General features: G+C 39.4%; 2 protein-coding genes and 1 pseudogene across 3 annotated transcripts; all 3 read left to right on the top strand.

Moving 5' to 3' along the window:
• The first annotated feature begins 242 nt into the window (after positions 1 to 242).
• On the top strand, positions 243 to 8,383 carry LOC144657333 (uncharacterized; annotated as a pseudogene). Its single transcript, XR_013571508.1, has 4 exons — positions 243 to 604; positions 1,218 to 1,874; positions 2,312 to 2,860; positions 7,538 to 8,383. The product of XR_013571508.1 is annotated as an uncharacterized LOC144657333 (transcript).
• Positions 8,384 to 8,656: 273 nt separating this feature from the next.
• LOC144658648 (uncharacterized) lies at positions 8,657 to 9,739 on the top strand. The gene has a single exon (XM_078519109.1). It carries the CDS (start codon positions 8,706 to 8,708, stop codon positions 9,501 to 9,503), a length of 798 nt encoding a protein of 265 aa, XP_078375235.1. The 5' UTR covers positions 8,657 to 8,705; the 3' UTR covers positions 9,504 to 9,739.
• Positions 9,740 to 19,975: 10,236 nt separating this feature from the next.
• On the top strand, positions 19,976 to 26,690 carry LOC144657338 (uncharacterized). The gene is made up of 4 exons (XM_078517676.1): positions 19,976 to 20,466; positions 21,827 to 22,471; positions 22,865 to 23,410; positions 25,011 to 26,690. Exons 1-4 carry the CDS (start codon positions 20,268 to 20,270, stop codon positions 25,634 to 25,636), a joined length of 2,016 nt encoding a protein of 671 aa, XP_078373802.1. The 5' UTR covers positions 19,976 to 20,267; the 3' UTR covers positions 25,637 to 26,690.
• Positions 26,691 to 27,316: the final 626 nt, after the last annotated feature.

The raw sequence follows: 27,316 nt of genomic DNA, 5'->3' as shown, positions 1-27,316 counted from the left end.
AAAGAGTGCGGTTTTTTGCTCAAAGCTTACCTTGCATGTTTTATCAAACCCAAAAAATAAAAATAAAAAGCAACAATAGTCAAAGAATTGATTTTTCAACAGCGGAACAAAATTCCTGTTGACTAGTTGCACTCTCAGTTACGTCCCACTGTACTCCGGAAAAGCCGACAACTTCCTTTTTTTCCAGAAAATTCCTATTCTTTTGACACTTACTCACATGTCAGAATTAAAACCAGTAGCATTTCAAATCGGGCCATAATCCCAAACAAATTTGATCTTTTGATATATAAAAAGTAGACAATTTGGCACATTTCAGACCACACTCGTGATTTTGGTATCACGTAACCAGCTGAAGTGCCGTAACCTTGTAGGCGGAATTGCAGATTGTTCAAATCCTCGACCGAAATGGCCGTCCAAAAGCAAAGTATGCCTTCTTTCGCGTCCATCATTTCCGTTTTGTCTATTGTGTTTCACTGCGTCGGGTTTATTCGAGTCGAATTGGAGATGAACGAGCAAAAGGAGAGAATCAGCGCTCTTGAAAACGCTGCGGAGGCCAAGCCTCTGTCAGACGACGCAGACATAAAGATAATCAATAATGCTCCTGGTAAGTTGATCTTTAGAAAAATACAAGCTAGAAATTATTTTATGTCTTTCAGTCCTAAATTGGTCCTGAGAGAGATGTATAACCGAGTAAAGAGTTTAATTAAACAAAGAATACTTAGTGATCTTGCCTTTGCGTGTTCTCCCTGCTTCCTGTGTTTTGTGGCAAACACAATGGAGGTTAGCAGGTCAAGTTTCTGATGAAACGCACGAAATTTCAGAAGAAAATAATGTTATGAACGACTGACTTAATGATAAGGTTCAAAATTCGACGCGACGGAACTTGAAGTCGATTTGTGACGAAGACTTTTTAAATAAAAGTTCACTGACAAACATTTGAACACTTCGGAGTTTGGCATTAAAAGTGTCCATATACTCGAGTTCAGTCATCTTATGTGTTTAACATTTTCTTGAGCTTTGCGGAGTTTGGCAAAAACGCGTTTTAGAGGTTTTATTCGGTTTTTCTCCTGACATTCAAAGGTTTCTTCTAAAGCAAGTGGTATTTTGTTTAATAACGAGTAAAACCTTTTTTAAGACACATTTGGAAAAGTAACAGCTTTCTCGATTGCTTTTGTTAGTAGAAATTTGTTTATAAAAACATGTCATTTTGTTGGTAGAAACTCAAAAACTCCGAAGAAACGAACGTCAAGTCGATTCAACTAAGAACGGGACGGAAGCTAAAAGCACAGCAGAAACAATGAACAAACTTTTGTCAGAGTGGAGATCACATCTCTGTCCCTCCAAGGATGTCAGGTGCTCGTCAGGTCCCCCAGGCCCTCCCGGCCCACCTGGACCAAGAGGACACAAAGGAGCCCGGGGACGAAGAGGACAAAAAGGAAGATCTGGAAACAAAGGAGATAAAGGCATTATGGGATCGCCAGGAAAGAGCGGCAAGCAAGGCATTGTGGGACCTGTGGGATTAAAGGGAGAGACTGGAACCAAGGGTGAGAAAGGAGACATGGGACCCGCAGGCATGCCGGGAAATAAAGGAGAACCTGGTGAATCGATATCATCTCCTGCTGTTGTTGTTTCTCCTGTGACGCTGACAGTGAATGAAGGTGGATCAGCCTCATTTCATTGTTCAGCTAGCGGTAATTCTGAGCCTGCGGTAGTATGGAGTAAACTGGACAATCAGTCAGGAATCATTCAGTCAGCGGTTTCAGGAGGAAAGTTGCAGTTAAAGAACGTGACCGGAAATGACTCTGGCGTGTATCAGTGTTCAGCAACAAACATCCTAGGAAATTCACGGGAAGTGGTGCAATTAACAGTAAATGGTAAGATTCTGGTAATTATAATCACGTAAATAACTAAACTAATGAAATATTTTCTGTTAATGGATGTCACAGGCCAGGCGCGACAAACAGGAGACACTGACTTCCTGAGGATAATATTTCGTAGCTGCTAACTGGGAATTGATTCCATTTAATGTCATGAGTGAATTATTAACATGAAAGTCATGGAAAGAAATTTAAACTGGAAAGAAATTGTGTCAGTAAAAAGGAGCTTTACTGTTTATAAACAATGCTCAAATAGTAGCAACTAACATCTGAGCTTTTTTAATTCTCTCTATTATTTTAGTTTACTCCATCAAACGAAACACTTCTTTCAAAATACGTGTTGTGCTTTCTGCTTCTTTTGAAATCATAATGATATCTGAAAGATAGTTCCAGCAATATGAATATCGAGCTAAATTATATTCACTTTATTGCAGTTCATCCTCCTGTTTCCCTACATCCGGGACCTTATCACGTCATTGAAGGAAGTAACGTCACTCTACCAACCTGTCACGTGACCGGATACCCGGCACCAGTGGTGACCTGGAGGAAGTCGTCTGGTCAGTTACCCCAGGGGAGGGCGCAGTATAACAACACTGATTTACACATTTCAGATGTCCGTTAAGTAGATTCTGACTTTTACTTCTGCTCAGCAGTGAACCTTTTAGGAAATGTTGAAAGGAAAACTCTTCTAGTTGTGATTTCACTTCCCAAGTTCACCGTCACGCCACCTGGAAAGGTGATTGCTTTATCTGGCGACACTTTGACGTTAAACTGCAGCGCTACCGGTGTTCCACGTCCAATCATCAGTTGGAAAAGACAAGGAGCAGCACTGCCCGTGGGGAGGAGTCACAGGACAAGCAATGCTCTTATCATAAGAGATTTGAAAGAAGAGGATGCTGGGAACTATATCTGTGTGGCTACAAGTGCTGGAGTGTTTGATGTCGAGACGATAAGTTATGTTGAAGTTAGAAAACCGAAATGGTGTGGAGAAAGTGAAAGAGTCAAAAAGAGAACTAGACTGGGCTGAAAGCCTGCGTACTACATTTTTACCGAATGGTAATGAGGTATTAAAAATGACGATTTATTTCACTCATGGGCTCACTCACTCACTCCATTCCGATATAAAACCGCAATTAATTCATGCATTAAACGGTAAACGTGCTGACAGAAAGGTCCGGTTTTCCCCTGCCTCCCCGCCCTTGTGTTCTGTTCATATATCTGGGGAGTGGGATAGAGGCCAGATGTTTGCTTGAGTGCAGAGATGAACATTCAAAATGGCATGTCGGGCCGAAATTCTCAAAGGTGGTTTTTCGTTCCTTTCGCTTCATCCTCGATCTAAATACACCTTTGTAGACCTTACAAACGAAGAGGAAATGTTCCGGAAAATACTCAAGTGGAAAGAAATGGGCTTCAAAGCAAAGGTTGTTGAACCTGTTTGATCAGAAAGATCAGTTCATTTGGAGAGGGTCCTGAAGGGGGGTACCAAATCCCATTTCCCAGCCCAAAGTTTGCCCAAATCCCATTTCCAAGCCTATTTTTTGTCTAAATCCCAGTCCCAGCAGTGACATTCCCAGTGCAAGGAAAATCTGGTCTCAAGCGCATTATGTCAGTTTTAAATGTAGTACACTCCCTAAACTTTCCCTTCGGTGCCCTATATAGGGGATTAACCCAGGCGCAGGAGTGCCAGCCCAGAAATAACTTGCATGTGCATGCTCAGAAATCCGTCGTCCCGCCCTCTCCCACCCCCCCCCCCCCTTTTAAGGGGGGAAACCAAACCATATTCCACAGAACCTTTGGACGTGCACGCGTAGAGATGATAAATTCAAAAATTTAGTATTTGTAGATTTAGTACCTATTCTTTAAATTATGACTTTAGACAAAGGTTACGACAATTTTTCTTGCAGATTGCGCACTTTAGTTGCACAGCTGAATTTTTCATTTTAGCAAGCTATTATTACCCTAGAGTGCACACTGCATGTAAGAAATGCTACACTTCTCTGTCGTTTTTGATTGGTTTATTTTGAGCGTGCACATACAGGTTATCCTGAACTCTCTCCTCTTGCTCCTGGGTTTTACCCCTTTATAGGGCGCATAAGGGATAGTGTAGGGACTGGACTATCCAAAAGCATGTTTTTATTTCTGCAAGTTATTATCACAAATACTATTGAGATCATCACTAAAGTTTCATTTGTTCACTTGTCATGTAGAGAATTAGAAATTTTTAGTAGCTTTAACTAAAGCTATCAAGTTTTTATCGCTTACCTACCACTACCCTGACTGACAACAACTTACTATAACTTCTTTTGAATATTCCATTTGCGCCCATGCTCCATAGCTGTTCTGCTGAGTAACTTTATCACTTACACGGAAATTGATCGCCACTTGAGGACACTCGTGCAGTGCAGAGGTTTTGTTTCAGAGTTTTCAGCGTTTTAACTATTCTATGCCGGACTTAAACAATATTGCAGAGCGTAAAATATGCAGGTTTAGTCATGTACTGACATGCTTCCCATTCCCATTTTTAGTTTCTGTATCCCAGTCCCAGTGACCTAAATCCCATTTTCCCAGTGAAACAATAGGCAAATCCCAGTCAAAATGAGCAAATCCCAGTTCCCATTTTACCCCTTCAGGACCCTCTTTGGACAACGGAGAATCGATCAGGCGCAGGAAGAATGCAACTTTACCATCCTGGAGAAAAGGTACTAAGCGTTCCTTCCTCTGTTGTATTTTTGTACAAAACAAGCAGGATATATAAATGCACTTTAAGGTTTCACCAATCGTTCGGAAGCTGTTCGGTAAATGTGACACGACAAGGCAAATGCTTTTCGTATCGAAGTGCCGAGAAGTGCTGTTATACACGCGCACATGACAAAGGACATGTTTTTCGTATTGAAGTGCTGAGGAGTGCTGTTATACACGCAAATGTCAAAGGATATTTTTTCGTTCTAAGACGTGCTGCTGTTCGTCTCTTTGCGGAGTAGATTTTTGGTCTGTTATTGATTTAAGTATGGATGTAGATACAGAAAATAAATTAAAGTAAAATGACAGGTGCGATGTCATTACAGTGTAAAAATGCCCTTTAATTTAATAAGAAAATATTAAATTACACTTTAATCACACAAAACTTGAAGAAATGTTTATTTTCAATGGAATGAAATATGAATTTATTGACACTACACTATGTCCGTAGTGTCTATCACGGACCAGTCAAGGAGTGAACTTGGAGTTTAAAAGGAAAAACAAAACTATCAAGTTTCGGCTCAACTAGAGACAACAGCGCTACCTATTTACATCTTACAGAATAAGTATGATTGGCTGTTATTCATGCTGCTAAAAACACCTTCCAACAAACTAACACTAAAAAATCTTTACAAAGGCAGTCACTTCAGAAACACACAAGTCATGTTTGTGTGAGTCACGGAGTGTGCGTGACATGAATTTCCTTCACCACGTCATCTTTTGCTTTAAACAACATGTCTGGCTGGATAAAGCATAAAGGCCTGCTAACGCATCTAAATATTTATTTTGTTCCAAATGTTCAATAAAATATGGTCCACTTCACGCTAATAAAATGTAGACTAAGGCCATCCCGCTGTATTTCTCCGTTTAGCGTCGACCGACAAGCTTTTCGAAATATAAATAGAGCAATCTAACTGCACAAGTTGATTCCCCTGGCGCGTTGACATATATCCCGTGCCTTGACACATTGTTGCTGTGCTTGCAATTTACGTTTCGATTCCCAAAATAAACTCAAAAAAAATATTCAACATGTTCTGGGTAAATTGTACAACTTGTTCCCCCCTTCGAGTCAAACACCTGACTTACACAAAAATAAATACTTCATACATACAGACCACAGAGTATTCGTAAATATTTACACGTCCAAGCGGTCTTTGCTTACCCTTTCGCAATGTGATTAATCAGTCCTAAGGATCAAAGGTTACACTAAAATATTTTGTGGTGAAAAAATAGAAATCGCGCTACGAAACCTGAGAGCACGGACCATCAATGCCGCAACTTCCATGGAAAAATTAAACATTCAAAGGCAACCAAAGTGACATGTTTGAACGCTTATTTGAAAAAAACCTTTCAATGACCCATTGACGCAAGAAAACATTCAAAGGCAAATTAAGTGAGATTGTGACATTATTGATGGCAGCTATAAGCTACATGCAGTTACGCTTAAATTATAAAAAGTATTATTGCGCTTGCCGTGTGACGTGTTTTAGTTAACACGACATCCACAGCACGTTTTTGTTTCGTGTCACGTCATCTCGTGTCACGTGCGAAGGTCGGCACTTTATCGAATTACCATGAGGTTGCTCGAAGAGCCTTTGATTACGATTGAATTTTTAATTCAGGAGTATAGTGGGTAGCCCAATGGCACTCGTTGGTCGGTCCATCATCTGTAAACTTCTCATTGCAACTCCGCTGACCAGCAGATATACTTGTCAGAAATAGTGTAGCAAGGCGGCCGTATAAAGCAAGGCGGTCTTCTAAATTTAAAGGGGTTTACAAGAAAACCCAGAAGCAAAGAAACAAAATATGGCTGACAATTACGTGCAGAATTAAGTAATCGAACGCCAAGAAAGTGAACATTGAGAGCCATTACACATCAAACGATGACTTTCGTGTCTATCTTTCGAGCTAGCGTTGTACATGAAAGAGCATTCGAAAACTTAATCGGGTTTCACATAAGCTTCATTAACGATGGATCTATCTAGAACCAGAGCGTTGGCTAAAATCGAGTGCGTGGCTGCTTGTTCGTAAGAAAAGGAAAAGTTTTTCAGATGTAACAGGACAATTACATTTGTACCTGAATCAGTCTATATGTTCTGATATATTTATTTACGGCTTACATGTGAATTATTCTGCAATCCATACCTACGGAGCGATATAAACAAACCATTTTAGTGCTACTGGTTAAAGAAAGAAAAAAACTGTCTCCTCTGGGATTCGAACTCAATCAGATCTAATCAGACATACTAAGTCACGAGAGACGAAAATATCTTATATCAATGTAATAGACATTCCGCCGTTTATCTGTTTAACATTATGTGCATCAAAGAAATGTTTGAATCACCTGCTGCTCATATATTTTCAAGGAATGAAAACTAAACTTTTAAACTTGGTGAAAAAAATTCAGTCGTGGCTCGAAGAGCTCTTTGATTCTTTTAACCGGCACTAGAGATACTTCAAAATTATTCTCGAAATCCGAACTTCCTGGGTTCAAACCCTTAATTCTAACTACTGGCTGTAACTGAAATACGGCAGCAGTCCCATGTGCTCTGCTGCTAAGGCTACTCTGCTATGCTGGTGTTAATAACCAAATGGTCAGCCGTCCCTTAGTTGGGATTGTCAAACTATTTTCTGTTTCTAATTTTTCGTATTGCTAATCTGTGAGTACGAAGCTTCTTTCCTGCGACGAGAGAAGAGAAAGAGTAGAGGGCCATATTAAAGTGCAAGTACTCTACCACAGAGCACTTTAGCAAGATATGAAAAAAAAAATTATGTAGTTAAAAAAAAAATAATTAAAATTTCTCTGATGCTACATCATTGATTCTGTACCTTTGAAAAGCAGCCCCACAAACTTACGTTAAGCCTGAACAGTTCTTTTAGGATATAGTTAACAGCTGTTTTCTGTTGTTGTTTATTTTCAGATTGTTCAGACTTACTAAAATCAGGTCACACTCAGAGTGGAGTGTACTCTGTCAACCCAGACGGTAGAGGACACTTTAATGTCTACTGTGACATGCGCACTGACGGTGGAGGCTGGACAGTGTTTCAGCGAAGACAGGATGGCTCGGTAGACTTCTATCGGGGATGGAACGACTACAAAGCAGGCTTTGGTCAGCTGACTGCTGAGTTCTGGTTAGGAAACGAAAAGATTCACCGACTGACGGCCTCTAGACCCAGCTCTCTACGAGTAGAGCTGGAGGACTGGAGCGGAGGCAAAGCGTATGCCAAATATGGCAAGTTCAACATTGGTGATGAGCAGGCGAAGTATCGACTTGAAGCGGGTTCATATTCAGGGACAGCGGGAGATTCGTTAGCATATCATAATAACATGGCGTTTAGTACAAAGGACAGAGATAATGAAAGATATAGCAGTCGCAATTGTGCTGTACGTTATACTGGCGCCTGGTGGTACAATAGTTGTCACCACTCCAATCTAAACGGACAATACCTGGGAGACAAAAGTGATAACCGAGGTGCCGTGTGGCAGCACTTCAGAGGTCATCTTTCCCTCAAATTCACTGAAATGAAACTGAGGCCGTCATCGTAAAAAGAATACCAGTAACAGGTTTAATCCTGTTAGTGGCGTAAATACCAACATGTCACTGATCACCGCTCATCAAGTTCATCAATCAGTTAGAGCACAAACAGCTGTCAGTTGTTTCATTAATTTGTACGGATCAGAATGTTTGAAATCGTATATTTTAAAAGAACCTTGCTCTTTACAAACAATTTTGTTTTGAAATTGTAACTTAAGTCAAGGTAGACTGTTCATCGTAAGTCTCCTGGATTTTTTTCCGAGACAGTGTATTTTATCAATTCTAAGAGTTTGAGTATTTTAATAAAATTAAAGTGAAAATTAAAAAATTAAAGCCGAGTGATGGCGGAGTAGGAGCGCGCTTAAAGCCGTCCGCCTTCCAAAAGCTTTTCATGGCCGAAAAATTGTCAAATCTTATCAGAAAACGCAGAAACAGATCGTCTACAAGTTCTGGAGACGAGACGTCGCCCCTGCATGAAGCGAAAAAATCCAGAGATCTTGCAGAAGCAATAGACGAAAGCACAAGCAGCGAACACGAGGCAAACGACGAAATCATGGATGCTCTCAACAAAATTGAACTCATTGGAGAACAACTGAACTCCATAATAGCGAGACTGAGCAAACTTGATTCAATTGAAAGTTCCGTCAGAAATATAGAGACCAATTTGGCAAATCTCAAGGCAAGAACAGCCAAGCTCGAAGAATTTGAAGCAACGACCAAGAGCGATATAGCAGAATTAAAGAAGTCCTGTACTTTCAACGGCGATAAGTGCAAGGAACGTCAAGACGAGCTTAAGAAGAAGATAGAGGAGCAGAATGAAAAAATAGCCTCTCTGATTGAGAGCGAAAGGAAGATCACTGCCAAAATGAACGACATCGTCTCAAAGAACCTCTACCTTGAAGCCTATTCCAGGAGAGAAAACATCAAATATTTCAATATCCCAGAAGCACGTGAAGAAGACACCGAAGAAGTGCTCAGAAATTTTTTGGAACAAGATCTCGGCTACCGCAACGCCCGCAACGTTGAAATTCAACGTGTACACCGCCTCACAACCCGTCGGAATAGCGACACAGCTTCACGTCCAATCATTGCCAGATTTCTTCGATATAAAGATGTGGAGGAAATTTTTTCTTTAGGGCGACGACTAGAAGATACTGACTTCCAAATGTTCCGTGATCTTCCACTGGAAATCATTAAGCGACGGAAAGATCAAATGGCAGTTTTCAAAGAAGCACGACGACAGGGCATGAGAGCATCTTTCAGCAAGAGCCAGCCCGACAAACTGTTTGTAAACGGCAAATTCTGGCCTCCCGGCAAACGTCTAGATGCAGCTGACGAAGCAGATGAGTAACTGTGTTTAATAATTATACCTCGTACCTTACTTTCTTTATATATAAATCTCTATGCTACAGGTGGCGGGCGGCTTAGCTGTCCGACAATACTTACTCGATCCGATTTTCACCATTCGGACCCGCTAGTCGCTTAACCCAAACTGATTAGGATTTTTTATAGTTTTGTTTATGCTTTATTTGTTGATTATTTGCCTAACTTCACGCGCTTTAGTATGTTTATGTGTAATTTTTTGTGTTTTTTCGTGCCACCAACGTATTATGCTTTTCGTATTATTGCAACACTTTTTTGTCGACTCCAGTATGCACAGATATACAAAGTACTTCGCCAAAATATTTCTAGATATTTAGTATACAATTTCTACTTTCAAAGCTTAAAAATACGATTTCTGAGCAGTATGCAAAACAAGGTCGTATGTGTTCTGTTCATAACGCTTTTATTGTCAAATAATCAAATAGTGCAGATATCGATTATATCACCTTTTATTTCAACACAATATAGATAACAATACAATCACCGTGTAGCTTCTCTCAATGTACGGGGCCTTGGGAATAACGCTAAAAGAAGAGAAACTTTTAATTGGCTCAGATCTAAAAAATATTCGATCTACATGCTGCAAGAAGTACATTGTTCGCAAGAAAATTCACACCTATGGGCTACTGAATGGGGATACAAAAGCCTTTTCAGCTCCTTCTCCAGCAAAAAAGCTGGTGTAAGCATTCTTTTTAATAACAACTTCGATCTTCAAATCAAAAAAACCTATACCGATGATTCAGGACGCTTTATCTTGTGTGACTTAAAAACAAATGGAAAAAGCATAACCCTAGCAAACATTTACGCCCCAAACGATGATGATCCTGCTTTCTTTAAAAATCTCTTTGATCACCTTCAAGATTTCGAAGGAGAAGAAATAATCATTGGAGGCGATTTCAATCTCGTTCTTGATGTAGAGAAAGATAAAAAAGGGGGCCTGCCCAAAACACATCACAACGCGCAAAAAACCATTCATGAGATATGCGATAACTTCGATCTTGTTGATGCCTGGAGAATATTGAACCCCGAAGAAAGAAGGTATACTTGGCGACAAACACAGCCTTCTGTCCACTGTAGATTAGACTTCTTCTTAACAAGTCAAAGTTTTCTGTGCAGCATTATCTCTGCAAACATTCTACCGGGCTTTAAGACAGACCACTCAATGATCACATTAAATATATCTCTTCACTCAAATCCAAGAGGGCCTGGTTTTTGGAAACTCAACACATCACTTCTGGCCGATAAGGACTACATTGATTTGATAAGGTTAACTATCCGTGAAACACAGAATGAATACGAAAACGATGAGTCCATAAACCCTGCGCTTCTTTGGGATATGATTAAACTTAAAACTCGGGAAAAATCCCTTAGCTTCGCTGCCGCCAAAAAGCGCAAAACTTTGAATAAACAGCATGAGCTAGAGGAAAAAATTGCCTTACTAGAGAAAGAACTGGAACAGCCGGCTGCCGTCAGCGAAACGCAAAAAACAAATAAAACACAACAACTTGAGTTATTCAAAAGCGAACTAGAAGAGATAATCAAAGTGCGTACCCAAGGGGCAATCTTGAGATGTAAAATTAAATGGTACAATGAAGGTGAAAAAAACACTAAATATTTTCTCAACCTTGAGAAAAGACACTTCAAACTGAGTACAATACACCCCTCTGTAACAGACCTGGTGACACCTTATTTTCCACCAGGTTTTCAACCAAAATCGACCAGGGAAGTAAAAAATCCACCAGGTTGATTACTTACTTTTTGTATGCAATAAACTTAGCGGGGTAATCGTGCACAATTTTCCGCACCGATGTCGCCTAACGGCTGTAGATGACACCGTCGTTTTTTCGCATTGTACGTAAACAACTGAAGTAATATACTCTTTGTATCCTGCTCTTAGACGGAGAAAAGTGGCAAAGGAAAAACAGAATCGAATAAAGGCATCGGACTTAATTTCTCTTATAACAAGTCCTTTTAGGCTTTCGCGTTATACGGCAAACGGGCCGTTTTGCGATCCCCGAGCGTTCTTTGTATCGAACAGTGCATTACAGCCACTAGATCCGCAATGGGTCAAATTTAGCAAATCATTGTCACAATGAGCCAATGAGTATAATCATACTATTGACACTGTCAGTTTGCACTTGGACTTGAAGCAGTCGTGTTATATTCCTGAAATCCTCTGAAATTCTCGCACGTTTTTGTCCATCAGAGATCATACACGGCACGCAATGCATGCAGAAGCGATGACGAATAGAAGAACAAATTCCGCCGACCGCCTTATGATATAAGGCGATGGACTGACGTTGTCGCCTTAAAATGATTCCTTTAGATGCATGTTACTTTTACAGTTCTTAGCAGGCCTGTAGGCAGGATTTAAAACGACGGTTCTTCAGAGCGCCAAAGAACTGAAAGATGCAACCGTGTGAATGCCGAAGATGTAAGCTACTACTGGGGGTCCAGGGGGCATGCCTCCCCGGGAAATTTTGAAAATTAGACAGGCCGAAATCACATTTTGTACGTTTTGAAGGGAGTTTCATAGGCTACTAGGCAGCTTAAAGTAAACTTAAAAAACACGATTATTTCTAGTCCTTTTCAGTTAAAATCAAAGCTCCTTATTTTTGGAAGGGGAACGCGCTTCACCAGGCAACCAACCTTGCGCTTGACGGATTACACCACCAAAACATACATTTACGACTTAAATTCTTAAACCGCGTGTTGAAGGATATTCAGACAGATATTCGATATGTTTCAAAAACAAATTGGGAGAACGTTTCGCGGGATCTTTTTTTTCCACTCCCTAGTCCCTAATTTGAACGTCTCTCAAGCCCTGCTAATCTGACTACAAGTTTAATTACTTTTCCAGAAGGTAAATGACATAAATATTTATTATCAAAAGAGCCTAGCCTAGCACCAGGAGACAGATCCAGAGGTTGTCTCGCACGGGCGCGCCTAAATTTAAACGGTCCGTTTACCATTAAAATTGCAAAATGTTAAAAATGCCGGCCCTTATTCGTTGATCCATTTTCAGTAGGTTATAGCATAAAGACATCAAAATAGAAAACCGTTTGCTTATATCTTTTACAGGTCGAATAAATTGTCTCTTTTTTCGGATTAAGCGAGCAATTACAAATACGTTTTAATGACTGCAGTCATCGGCATCAATAGTTTCATGCAGGCGAAAGCTACACAAAGTAATATTTAGACAGTACTTACAATTTGAGGCAGCATAATTAAAATTTACCGTCATACGCCACTTGAATGATCTTGAATGTACTTGAATAACTTGCGTATTTTTTACATCACATTGTGCTGGCGGGCTGCAAAGTTTAACACGATATTTTTTTTACATCAAACGCCTCTCAAACTGCTCAAGGCTACTAAATCGACGAAAAAAGGCCGTTTAATACTCACCAAGAATTATTTCGGTCAAGCTGATTATCCTCTGCGTAGTTATTCGATAAAACGCTGTAGAAAGCCGGGTCAAAAATACTTCCACACATTTGTTTTGGGCCGCGCGCGCTGTTCAAATCACTCTGAATCATTCACTGACAAGCTCGTATTACATACAGAAAAGGAAACAGATCTGTTTTGTCTCTTCAGTGATGTGCTTGACAACGGAACAAGCGACAAAAACAATAGAAAAAAGTTAACAATTACCTTTTGCTATATTTACATCAAGTTATAGTCAATTATTAAATATCTTTTTGCCGCGCGTCGTTTTCTTCTGTTTATTAAAGCCAGCAGAAAGATTTTGGTTGATTTTTCCTGACCAGGTAAACAAAATTCTTCACCAGGGAGAAATAAAATTGACCAGGGATTTTTCAGATATTCACCAGGGACCAGGGAGGTCAAATTTCCACCAGGGAGGGCAAAATAACCCACCAGGTCGGGCTTCACCAGGTCTGTTACAGAGGGGTGTTACAATAAGCCAGCTTAAAATCACTGATCAAGAATTTGTCACATCCGACAGAGAAATCCTTGCTGAATGTGAAACCTTTTATAAAGAGCTCTACACATCCCAGAAAAATGTGATACCACGCGAAAGCGCTTTTTTCCAATCTGAAAATGACACGGTTCTGGACCACAATGAGGCAATGAGCTGCGAAGGTCATTTAACAGAACAAGAGTGTCTAAAAGCGCTAAAAAGCATGGATCGGGACAAAAGCCCTGGAACAGACGGACTCCCAGCTGAGTTTTACAAAACGTTTTGGAAAGACGTGTCTCCCCTTCTGATAAGTGCTCTCAACTATTCATATGATGAAGGAAGTCTTTCGATCACACAAAGACGCGGAATCATTAAACTCATACCAAAAAAAGACGCAGAACCACATTTAATTAAGAATTGGCGACCACTGTCTCTCCTTAACTGCGACTACAAAATAGCCGCAAAAGCTATCGCAAATCGAATAAAATCGGTTATCCAAAAACTTATCAACAACGACCAGACGGGTTTCCTAAAGGGTCGATTTATTGGAGAAAACATAAGATTGATAGATAACATCATTAACCATGCTTCCCAAAAAAATATCCCAGGGCTATTGCTTTTTATAGATTTTGAAAAGGCCTTCGACTCGCTTGAATGGTCTTTTATTGAGCGCACGCTCCAGTATTTTGGGTTTGGCCCTTCTCTGATAAGCTGGTTTCAAACATTTTACAATAACATCGAAAGCTGTGTCTTAAACAATGGCTGGGGGAGCTGTTTTTTCCGAATACAAAGGGGCGTTAGGCAAGGTTGCCCTCTTTCGCCTTATCTATTTATATTATCTGCTGAAATCTTAGCTAAAGCAATCAGATCGAACAAGAGCATAAAAAGAATACATGTAAACAACTCAGAAATCAAAATAAGCCAGTACGCAGACGACACAACCTTCATTCTGAACGGCACTAGGGAGTCATTATCCGCCACACTTAGGACGATCGAAACTTTTGGAAGTATGTCTGGTCTCAGACTTAACAGCAAAAAGACCGAAGCTCTATGGATTGGATCAATGGTGGGAAATAAGGAAAAACTTTTTCCTGAGAAGAACTTTAAATGGCCAGAAAAGAAAGTTAAGGCCCTCGGCGTCTGGCTTTCTACTGATCCTAGCATCACATTAAACATAAATTATAGGGAAAAAACGGACAAAATTAGAAACATTTTAAGCAATTGGAAATATCGCCGGCTAACGTTACTCGGCAAAATCCAAGTAATCAAAAGTCTAGCAGCATCTCAACTTACGTACATTCTAGCCCCTTTGGCGACAAATCATAAAATCATCAAAGAAGTAAACGATCTCTTCTACAGCTTCCTTTGGGACAATAAGGGTGATAAGATTAAGCGAAGTGTCATGATAAACGACTATAAAAACGGAGGTTTAAAAATGGTTGACATTGTTTCTTTTACCAAATCGCTCAAGACTGTTTGGATTAAAAAATATCTTGACGACTCTAACCGCGGAAAATGGAAAGAATTTTTTGAACTTGAACTTGGGAAGTATGGCGGCAAACTAATCTTCAGATGCAACTTACATAAACGTGACATTTCAAAGTCGATATCGGTCCAAGACCCTTTTCTACAAGAAATTTTAGAAATATGGTCAGAGGCTAACTTTGATGACAAAATCAAAACCGAGCAGCAATTTCTGGAACAACACATATGGCATAATTCACTAATTAGAATCGAAAACAGACCGGTTTTCTACAAACATCTTTTCCTACATGGAATTACTAAGGTAGGCCAGTTAATGACGGACTCGCGCAGTTTTCTCCCTCTTGCAGATCTTATCAGCACTTACAATATACGAATACAACCTATAAAGTATCTAGGCCTTATTTCTGCCCTTCGGCACCATTTCAACTCTAACTGTCTTGGCAAAGAACCTTGTAGCATAGAAAATCCCGATACCTTTTCCGAGACTTTTATTAAGAACGATAAAGCGAACAGAGTTGTATACCAGAAGCTCCTCTCTTCCAAAAGAACCGCACCTTTAAGATGCCAAGAGAAATGGAACGACAGTATTAAATCTGATGAAAGATGTTCTGCTGACTGGACTAATGCCTATTGTCTGGCAGCTAGTTGCACAAAAAGCACAAAACTCGTAAACTTTCAATTCAGATTTCTTCATCGTATTCTACCAACGAACCTTTTCCTAACAAAAATTGATATAAAGCAGGACCCAAACTGCTCTTTTTGTACCAACCATCCCGAAAACCTGATCCACCTGTTCTGGAACTGTACAATAGTAGCAACCTTTTGGGAAACTTTGACTGAAAAACTTAAACAGGTCAACCTAATAACGATAGACTATCCAAAACACTCCGCCATATATCTGGGTTTGAGACCAGACACCACCAAGTTTTCACTTCAATTAAATTTCTGCTTTCTTCTGGCAAGACATTATATATGGAGCTGCAGAGTCAACAAGAAGATCCCGGTTTTAACAACTTTTCTTGTGTCCCTTAAATCGCAGTTTCATATAGAGTCCAACAACCTAGATACTACCTCTAAGAAATGGAATCTTTTACTTCCACTTCTCGACATTACGTAGTCTTTTTTGCAAAAAAAAAAAAAAAAAAAAAAAAAAAAACTCCCTCGTATAAAAAAAACTCCCTCGTATATTAACCTTCTTTAAGCGAACCAAGGCCAAAGTGCATTTGAGAGATAAATATACTTTTTTTGTTTTATATTACTTATCTAGGATATCTTTCTGCACCAATTATCATCAATTATTATCAACTATTAACTATAAATAACATTTAGGATTAAATATTAATTATTAGTAACTGCTGTTAATCAAACTGAACTATATGAAGTAGCTATCGCGTATAATATTTGTTAAAAAATAATAATATTGAACTGATGTAATAATAGGCAAAAGGAAACATTTTTAGGCAGAGGAGTCGCCCTTTTATTTATTTATTTAATTTTTCTTTTTTTGTATGTTGTTAATGTAAGTAATTTTTTACGTAGTTTCTTTTCGTGTAATAAGTGTTATTGTTTTTGTGAATGAATAATTAAAAAAAAAAAAAAAAAAAAAATTGTTTTTGAGATAAAATGTTGCTGAAAGTTTGTTGTATTGACGGACAAAGCTTCGTTTCCACTATAATTCGATCAAGTACTTAACTGATTAAATTTTATCAAACTTTTCCCAGAGTGGGTACTCCCTTGTATGGGCTATATAGGCATGTGCCGTGGGATAGGGTATGGGTTTTGAGTTTCTCGTTACTTTTTTGCTCCTTTTGGCATTGTGTTCCCGGTGTGATCCTGAGATAGGGTACCTAAATTCTATCAGCTAACATAAACGCCTAGCTAAACGAAAAAAAAAAGGGATCTTAAAACTAAACTAACCGTTCAAGTATAAGTAGAGCGATTTTATAAAGATTTGTGTAAAGATTTTATAAAGATTTCGGAGATTTGCGGAATTCTTCGGTAACCTTCGGAAATGAAAGGGAAATGGATCAGTACCATTTGAATGACCTTTATATTTTTTTCGGAAATCTACGGTAATGTTTGTAAATTACAGAGTTTGAGTGACAATTCAAACGTGGTTTCACAATGGTGGTGGGAACTAGAGCTGGTCGATTGCAAGAGTGGTTGTCTAAATAAAGTGGATCTTCGTAAAAACTTTCAATCACTTGGTTTAAGAGTGATACTTCGGGCTTTCTGTATAAGAACGGCAGCCATGCCAGACAAAGTAAAAAGGTAGGGGAAAAAAACCGCTTTAACTTGGATGCACATATCATGAAGCAACTACCATCCCAGAGGATATCTGCCATATATTATGAAAAGGACGAAGATGCTTGTCAAAATATTGGAATTAAACCCTCAAGGAGTCCAATTTGGGCATGGGTCAAGATTAATGGGACCCTAAAAGAATCATGTAAACACAGGGCAGATATAGTGTGATTATTTGTAGAGTAAACTTTGTCACAATAAGATGCACGTTGGCCATACACCTGAAAGACCTGCGTAAACGTTAGTTTTCGTTACAAACGAACAATGAAAACATTTCAACCAAGGTTTACTAAGTTACGCGAAGATATTTATTAAAGTCTAGTAGTGAAGTTTTTTGTCCTTGGTGTTGCTTAAAAATGTAGAAACACGCTCGTCTGGGTTTGAAAACATTCCGTCCAGTCACTGCAGTGATTTGTAGTAAGAGGACTTAGATTTTGGTCCAAATTGTCATTTAGTAACTTAGTTTTTACACTGAAACTGAAATGCAACTTTGAATATCAAAGAGGCCACTGTTGTTTAATAAGCAGCGGCTTTGTGAATATCTTAAAGGAAAGGAATGTACCTACATATTGACCAATCACAGCTAAGAGCGTGGAGCTGATGTGAGCGAAGTAACGCTTCAGCTTTCAATTTAAAACTTAAAAGCTGTAGCGTTACTTCGCTCACATAAAAATAGTTTATAGTTGCCTGTGGCTGTACAGTTCAGAGATGAAGGATAAAACGCAAGTCTACTGGTCCCGAGAAAGAAGACCCATCTCCTCTGGAAGTGCATAATATAATATGGAATTTTATTGTCGTTTGAATCTTACCCGGACATTGTACGTTATATTTTTTTATTTTGTATGCTTCCGTGTTTTTGCTTTTTTGCATCAATAACGATTTGTGTTAAATAAAGCGGTTTTCATTTGAGTGCCGAAAGCAATTTGCGTTTGCTTTGGTTTTGCATTGCTACGCTTAGTGATTGGTTAAAAAATCTCGCGCCACTTTCTCGGCCAATCAAAACTGAAACCAAAACCAATCGTCTCCCGCACGCGCACGTTTTCCCGCGCTCCATGCCGGCTACATGCTTCGATTCCTGGGATTGTGATATTTATAATAGTTGAAAACTGCGTAGCGTCTTTTATGCTAGAAAAAATTGTTAATGTTCCAAAATGACGCTAAATGGCGGTATAAAACTGCTCCGACGTTTCGGCAATACTGCCTTCTTCAGGGTGGCACGAAAAAATAACGAGTCCGTTATTTGTAGTCGTGTGCCGTTTTTGAAAATGTTTTGAAAATGTTCCTGGCACGCGCCAAAAAATGCGCGCGCGTGTGTGTGTAATTTATATGAATGAAAAGTCGCGATTCATCCCGTGGGGAGCGAGCGTTTGAAACTTGAAGATTTGTCTCATCTCCTCTCGTTGGCGGACGTCTTTCTTTGATAGCCCTGATTTGAGTATGGCGACCCGAGCGTCATCAAGAGAGTGGCCTGGGCTGTTAAAATGAAACGCTACAGGCAAGTCATTCCTCTTGTGAATAAATGCCCTGCGACAGTCTACATCGGGGAGACAGGCCGCAGATTGGCTGACCGCTTTCGAGAACACCGCCTCGACGTTATTTAACAGATTTAAAACAAAAAACAGTCCTTTTTTACGCTGAACCGTGCGTTTTTCTGTTAGGTATTGTATGTAGCACGGAGGACGTAAAAACATAAAGAAAATGATGTATTTCTGCTTGCTTCAATACAATTAAAAATTAAAATATGAAAGATTGGATTCTCTGCGTCTTACAGAAGAGATAAGTTGTTCTAAAGAATGATGTTCTGAGCTGACGGGCAAGTGTAATACTTGGCTTAATGTCAGCTTGAACATCATAAGGGTAAATTAACGGCCGTAGCCTGATTTTCAAGTTTATCATTAACTGATAATTTACTTTGGAATAGAAAAGTTTGAGTTATGCATGACACGTTACTTGGGAAAAATGAGCCCGTGATACGAGAAATTGCGTGACGTGTAAATGTTCGAAAAATCAGTGCGTGTGGGATCACGACACCCGTACCCCATCCCATCCACTCCATCCTCGACTAGCAATGTTGAATCTCTGTGAAAGGAGACTAAAACTGACAGACAAGATAAATGAGGCTTGTTTTATCTCGAGGCTTTTGCACACAGGAAATCCTGGCCTTGGGAAACAAAAACTCGAACCTTAAGACTTGACCACACAAGGCTTCAGGAACACGGGAAATCCTGACCTTGGGGAACAAAGTGTATAAATATATATATTTCAAAAGCACCGAATTTAAGAATGCGCCAAGACGGATTTGAACTTTGTTTCCGCGATGAGTGAGTTTTGAATTGATAACTGGCCGCTTCAATGTAATAGAACTTCGACTGTAACGTCAAGCAGTATTACGTTGAATCTCTCAGTATACAAGTTATATAAAGTACTATCAACACATGAAAGTGGCTTGTTTTATCACAAGGCTTCAGGAGCACGGGAAGCCTGACCTTGGTGAACGAAGAATATTAAAGGTATAAATTTCAAAAGCACCGAATTTGTGAATGCGCCAAGACGGATTTAAACTTTGTTCCCCTGATAAGTGAGTTTGGAATTGCTATTCTGTGAAAAACGCATTCTACGCAAAGTTGTTTCTTGCTCAAAACCTACCTTGCATGTTTTATCCAACCCAAAAAACTAAAACTTGAAAAGCGAGTATTGTTAAAGAATTGATTTAACAACAGCGGAACAAAATTGCTGTTGACTAGCTGCACTCTAGTGACCTCCCAATGTACTCCGGAAAAGCCGACAACTTTCTTTTTTCAAGAAAATTCCAATTCTTGTGACACTTACTTACATGTCAGAATTAAAACCAATAGCATTTCAAATGGGGTCATTATCCTAAACAAATTTGATCTTTTGGTTTATAAATAGCAGACAATTTGGCACATTACAGACCACTCTCGTGATTTTGGTTTCACATAACGAGCTGAAGTGCTGTAACTTGGTAGGCGGAATTTCAGATTGTTCAAACGCTCGACCGAAATGGCAGTTCAAAAGCAAAGTATGCCTTCCTTTGCGTCCATCATTTCTGTTTTGTCTATTGTGTTTTACTGCGTCGGGTTTATTCGAGTCGAATTGGAGATGAACGAGCAAAAGAAGAGAATCAGCGCTCTTGAAAACGCTGCAGAGGCCAAGCCGCTGTCAGACGACGCAGACATAAAGATAATCAAGAATGCTCCTGGTAAGTTAGTCCTTTAATAGAAGTTATTTTTATGATTCTATCACAACTTGTTTCTGAAAGAAATATATAACAGAGAAAAGAATAAATATAACGCATGGACGTACATTGTAGCCTTTGCGTGTTCTCTGTGCTTCCTGTGTGTTTTGGCAAACAAAAAGGAGGTTAGCAGGTCAAGTTCTTTTTACTTACCGTATTTATTCGAATAAGCGCCGCGGTGCTTATTTAATTTTTCGCGCCTCAGATGCGGCGCTTATTCGAGGGCGGCGCTTATTTGAGTTTTGCGCTTATTTAAAAAATTGGACGACACAAACAATGTCATCTAGACGAAACTTCTGCAGTAACTAAAAAAAGTGTATAAATGTAAAGTGAAATGGCAACTTGGATAAAGTGAAAGTAAATGAAAAAGCGTTCTCATTTACTAAAAAAAGTTTGTCTCTTACGGAAGAGAGTAGTAGCTACTAGTGCGCTTGCTGTCCCGACAAAGTTCACGGCCTTTACAACGTTAACAGAGCTAAGTATTGTAAAAATTTTGGATAGAAAAAAATGATGGGCGAGCGGTGAAACATAATAACGTGAACTGCAAAACATTGATTTTGATGAAAAGGAATTTCCCAGGCTGTTTCAGAGTTGCTTAGTAGTACTATTTTTATTTATAGGGGATACTTCGAATAAGCGCCGCATCGAGACTGCGGCGCTTATTAACTTTCTTGTCCCAAATGCGGCGCTTATTCGAGGGCGGCGCTTATTCGGGGGCGGCGCTTATTCGAGTAAATACGGTATTTCAGAAGAAAATAATGTTACGAACGAAAGTACCTTCAACCATGACTGAGCTAATGATAAAAAAATCAGCGCGACGAATCTATAAGTTGATTTGTGACATATAAAGATTTTCTACATCTGACTTCATTACATAGGTCTACATAGATGTATGATACTTCGGAATGTAGTGTTTCGAAATTATGAAAATGTTAAATGAAACGTAACATCAGTTGTTTCTGTATCTTTCAGAATTTGATTCTGTTTTCCTCTGTTTATTTCTGTTTACTGACGTACAAAAGTCGCTTCAAAAGAAATACTGTTCTCTTTTCTGTGGCTAGCCTGCGTTATACTTAAGATTAGTGTATCAGTATTATTCGGAGATACTAGCACCATAGTGCTATTTACAATCCGAATTCAAATAAAGTTTATGTATGTATGTATGTTGCGGACGAACTAAACCCCGGTAAAATTCGTCTGCAACGCAGTCTATTCTGTGACTGTTTAACTTTTTTCAAAGACACTAATCTGGGAAAGAAACTTTTGCATATGAGAGTAAAAATCAGTCCGTTAAATAAAAATAAAAAAACATTTCCTTTTGTAGTAATTCAAAACCTTCAACGAAACAGACGTCAAGTTGACTCAACTCAGAACGCATCAGAAGCTAAAAGTACAAAGGAACTTTTATCAGAGTTGAAATCGCAACTCTGCCAATCAAAAAGCGTCACGTGCTCGCCAGGTCCTCCAGGCCCTCCCGGCCCACCTGGACCAAGAGGACACAAAGGAGCCCGGGGACGAAGAGGACAGAAAGGAAGAACTGGAAATAAAGGAGATAAAGGCATTATGGGATCGCCAGGAAAGAGCGGCAAGCAAGGAATTATGGGACCTGCAGGATTAAAGGGAGAGACTGGAACCAAAGGTGAGAAAGGAGACATGGGACCCGCAGGCATGCCGGGAAGTAAAGGAGAACCTGGTGAATCGATATCATCTCCTGCTGTTGTTGTTTCTCCTGTGACGTTGACAGTGAATGAAGGTGGATCAGCCTCATTTCAGTGTTCAGCTAGTGGTAATCCTGAGCCTGCAGTAGTATGGAGTAAATTGGACAATCAGTCTGAAATCATTCAGTCAGCGGTTTCAGGAGGAAAGTTACAGTTAAAGAACTTGACCGGAAATGATTCAGGCGTGTATCAGTGTTCATCAACAAACATCCTGGGGAATTCAAGGGAAGTGGTGCGATTAACAGTAAATGGTAAGCCATTGGTAAATTTAAAAAAGAAACGTTCCTAAATTAAGTGTACATTGCAAAAGCAATTTCTATCAAATTAAAGGGGCCACAGGCCACACAACTGGTGAAAGGGTGCTTCCATTATATACCATGAGCTAGCTACTAGAACTTAAAGAAATAAATATAAACTGGAAACAAATTATGTCAATAAACAGAGCTAGAACAAGCAATACGGGGCAAGTCAAATTTAAGCCGTGTCTATCATAACTCCTTTTTAGTTTCGTTTGTTTCAGTAAATTAAATAATACCTTTAAAATACATTACTGTGCTTTCTGCTTCTACTGAAATTAAATTGATTCCTAAAGATAATTTCCCGAAATATTAATATCACGCTAAATAATATTCGCTTGGTTGCAGTTCATCCTCGTGTTTCCCTACATCCGGGACCTTCTTACGTCATTGAAGGAAGCAACGTCACTCTACCAACCTGTCACGTGACCGGATACCCGGCACCAGTGGTCACCTGGAGGAAGTTGTCTTGTCAGTTACCCCAGGGGAGGGCGCAGTATAACAACACTGCTTTACAAATTTCAGATGTCCGTAAAGTTGACTCTGACGCATATTTCTGTTCAGCAGAGAACATTTTAGGAAATGTTGAAAGAAAAACTCTCTTAGTTGTGATTTCACTTCCTAAGTTCACCGTTACGCCACCTGGAAAGATGATTGCTTTATCTGGCGACACTTTGACGTTAAACTGCAGCGCTACCGGTGATCCACGACCAGTCATCAGCTGGAAAAGACAAGGAGCAGCACTGCCCGTGGGGAGGAGTCACAGGACAAACGATGCACTTATCATAAGTGATTTAAAAGAAGAGGATGCTGGGAATTATATTTGTGTGGCTACAAGTGCAGGAGTGTTTGATGTCGAGACAATAAGTTATGTTGAAGTTAGCAAACCAATAGGTAAGTTATTAGTGACGAAAGAGAAAGACGTGAATAGGAATTTAGCTCGAATCCTTGCGTCCAACATTTTAGATTCTACCAAGAGAGTGTCGATTTTACATTTTAAGACACTGGCGATTCTTAAAAATATTGGCCAGTCGTTTTTAAGATTGAATAAACGGCATCAATGGTGTTTTGGAAGCTGCGTACTAAAAAGTAACCTTGGACAAGCCTGGGAATCCGGGGGGGGGGAATTTTATATATGGCACTGGCTGGGATGCTCGTCGCACCTTTTAAGGGTTGAAAAATCGTGTTTTGGTGCCGCTTAGGATGTTTCATCTCACATTTTTACACTTGCTTCAAATTATCCTCCTACCAAGTTAGGGTACGTTTTCACACTAAGCCAAAAAAATAAAGGGGAACCTTCTGCCAAGAAATTATTTTTGTGTGTGACGTTGCTCTGGGGAAAAAGGGGCAGTATTACCGAGATTTAGTGCTATACTTGAAAATCCAACGAAGGTGTTGGATTTAATTCGAAATCCACTTAGTCGCCCTGACCTCGCTAAGCGTACTGTACTAGTCATGAAAATTGTTAAAAAGTGAAAAGTGGAGTGGCTATGGATAGGTAAGAAGAACGTGGCCTAAAACTTGAAAATGTCGGGCCGACGTTTTCAAGTTGACAGCGTTACTTGTAAGAAAATCACATTAAAAACCACTAATCAGGGTTCCCTAAAGAATAAATTAATGCCTTTCTTTTAATTTTTCAAAGGTTATTTTGTTATGATCATTGAGCGTACCCTTATAGTTTTAGCATAGTTTGCGCAAAAATGTAAAAGACTTCCCGTAACACTGTCCCTTTAATTGAATAAGAACCTCTACGGAGTAGAGATAAACTTGAGACACACCCCCAGAATAGATATGGTACTAAGCCACAAAAAACAAACGGGAACCTGTTGTCAAGAAATTATTTTTGTGTGGAACGTTTCTGTGAGCCACGCATTACTCATCAATTGAATATTTTGAAATAGGAACCTCCAAAGAGTAGATATAAACTTGAGACACACCCGCAGAAAAGATTTGGTACCTTCTTTTTTTTCAATTGTTTTTTTTTTTTACAAACATCCCTGTCACTTTTATATGGGAGTCCATGGGGGGGAAGGGACGGGGAGGATGTTCGCAAGCTGCAAGCAGCAGTGCTCTCAGCTATCACCACAAAGCTAACCAGGTTGTCCCGTTAGTGCTAAAAGGGACTAAGATGAAGGCACTGTTCTGTTTGTTTGGCTTCCACTTTATGCTCCCAACTTTTTCTCTCCCAAGTGGACTGTGATAACTACAGAATTCAGAGCCAGCTTATCGAAAGTAAAAGTGCGACCCCTCCTATAGAGGAATTCAGTTAGAGAAGTAAAAAGATCGTGGAAGAGTAATAAATACTTAAAATTACTTTGGTGTTTATATCGCATCTTGATTTTGCTATTTGAAAAGCAACTCCACGAACTTTGATCCACAACATAAACCAAGCGACGGAAATTATTGTTACAATTGCCTTAAAATCCTATTTTAATCTTTTGGTTGACAGCCATTAAACTAAAAAAGGTTAACGGCATCAACTCTGTTTTGTTAGGCTGTTCTGACTTACTCAAATCAGGTCACACTCAAAGTGGAGTGTACTCTGTCAACCCAGACGGTAGAGGACACTTTAATGTCTACTGTGACATGCGCACTGACGGTGGAGGCTGGACAGTGTTTCAGCGAAGACAGGATGGCTCGGTAGACTTCTATCGGGGATGGAACGACTACAAAGCAGGCTTTGGTCAGCTGACTGCTGAGTTCTGGTTAGGAAACGAAAAGATCCACCGACTGACGGCCTCTAGACCCAGCTCTCTACGAGTGGAACTGGAGGACTGGAGCGGAGGTAAAGCGTATGCCAAATATGGCAAGTTTAACATTGGCGATGAGCAGGCGCAGTATCAACTTAATGTGGATTCATATTCAGGGACAGCAGGAGATTCGTTTAGAGAGCATAATAACATGGCGTTTAGCACAAAAGACAGAGATAATGACATATGGAGCAGTGTGAACTGTGCTGTACGTTTTACAGGCGCCTGGTGGTACACCAATTGTCACCACTCCAATCTAAACGGACAATACCTGGGAGACAAAAGCAATGACCGAGGAGCCAGGTGGCTCCACTTCAGAAGTTCTCTTTCTCTAAAATTCACTGAAATGAAACTTAGGCCGTCATCGTAGAAAGAATACCAGTAACAGGTTTAATCCTGTGAGTGACGTTAATACCAACATGTCAATGATTACCGCTTATGATTATCAAGTTCATCAAATAATTAGAGCACAAAACAGCTGTCAATTGTTTCATTTATTTGTACGAATCAGAGCCTTTTGAGCATTTTAAAAAACGTCGTTGCTTTTTACAATCAAATAATTTTCAAAAGTTATGAAATTGTAACTTTAGTCACGGTATAATATCCACTGTCAGTATATTGTATCAGTTCTAAGAGTTTGAGCATTTTAATAAAATTAATTAAATAAGGTAAGAAATTTGTACTTAAGATATAGTGTTGATAAAGATTGTTACATTTACTAAACTTCCCCCCACGGTTCAGTTTTGTAGCACCAGAAAAGATTCTTCCAACGTAAATACCTAGTGTTAATAAACAATCACTTACACCTGTAGGAGGTATATGACTATTTTTTTCTTCATTTGTCGTAAACAACTTTTGTTAGCCTTTCCGAACTTTGTTAACTTAAAATATTTTGTACGAGTGTTAATGTCTGATTTGAAATGACTCGTATTTGTGCTTGCAGCTCGTTGTCTAAGCTAAAAGAACTTTATAATTAGTTTGATTGTTGTAGGGTAAATTTTCTTACAGTATATAAGTACGTTAGTTCTTGTTTTCGACAAACGAACAATACAAACATTTTTATTAAGGTTTGCCTAGTTAGGCAAAAATATTTATTAACAAACGGGTGTTTTGTTTCCTAGGTGTCACTTAACACGGCCTCTTGGTTTCAATGCATTCTGTCAAGCCACTGCAGTATTTACTAGCTTAGTTTTTACACTGATCGACACTGAATTCGAAGTATAGTTTTGCGTATCAAAGACACCACTGTTTAATAATTTTTAAGCACCTTTGTGAACTTTCAAAAATGTACTTATTGACCAATCATAGCTAAAAGCGTAGAAACGATGTGACCGAAGTTAAGATTTCAGTGTTATAGTTAGTTGCCTGTATGTGTACAGTTCAGAGATGGAAAATAAAACGCAAATGTACTAATTACAGAAAGAAGACTCATTTTCTCCGGTCGTCAAACGCAAACCAAACAGTTGTGTTATACTTCCAGCCTACTTTTTTTAGTGGGGGTGGGGGCAATCTGAAAACACCTAAGTTGGCGAGGAGGGGGGGAGGGGGGATAACCCTGGCGGTAATCCTGTCATGTACTAGGATCTCATTCATGACAGAGTAGCAATGCTCCTGGCCTCAGTTGCTAAAAGGCTGGATATCAATATCCACCGGATTAATCTCTATCAGGTGGATTGCGTAGTATGTTTTTTTTATCCACTGGATAGCCATTTATCCGATGGATAGTGTTATCCAACACTTATTCACTGGATAGCGATTTATCCGATGGATAGTGTTATCCTCCGCCCTTTGAACAACGGGAGTCTGGTCACTTCATGCTACAGAAATTTCATTCAAGCACTGACAACAAAGAGCCATGTAGATTCTTCCGATCCCTGTGATAATAACGTAACATTCAACTGAGTCATTGTTATCTCCAGGTTTTAACAAAGTTGTTGGAATATCCAGTAGATAAATATCGGGTAAGTACAATAATTACAAAACAGCCTTACGTTATATTCTTATAAAGTGAATTCGCCGGCTTTATGTACATGCGATAATCACGCCAAGT

This window comes from Oculina patagonica, chromosome 6, assembly GCF_052425735.1.
Source record: "Oculina patagonica isolate OP01 chromosome 6, crgOcupat, whole genome shotgun sequence".
Classification (NCBI taxonomy): Eukaryota; Metazoa; Cnidaria; class Anthozoa; order Scleractinia; family Oculinidae; genus Oculina; species Oculina patagonica.
Note: the sequence above shows the minus strand (reverse complement) of the source record. Positions and strands in the feature narration are given on the sequence as shown.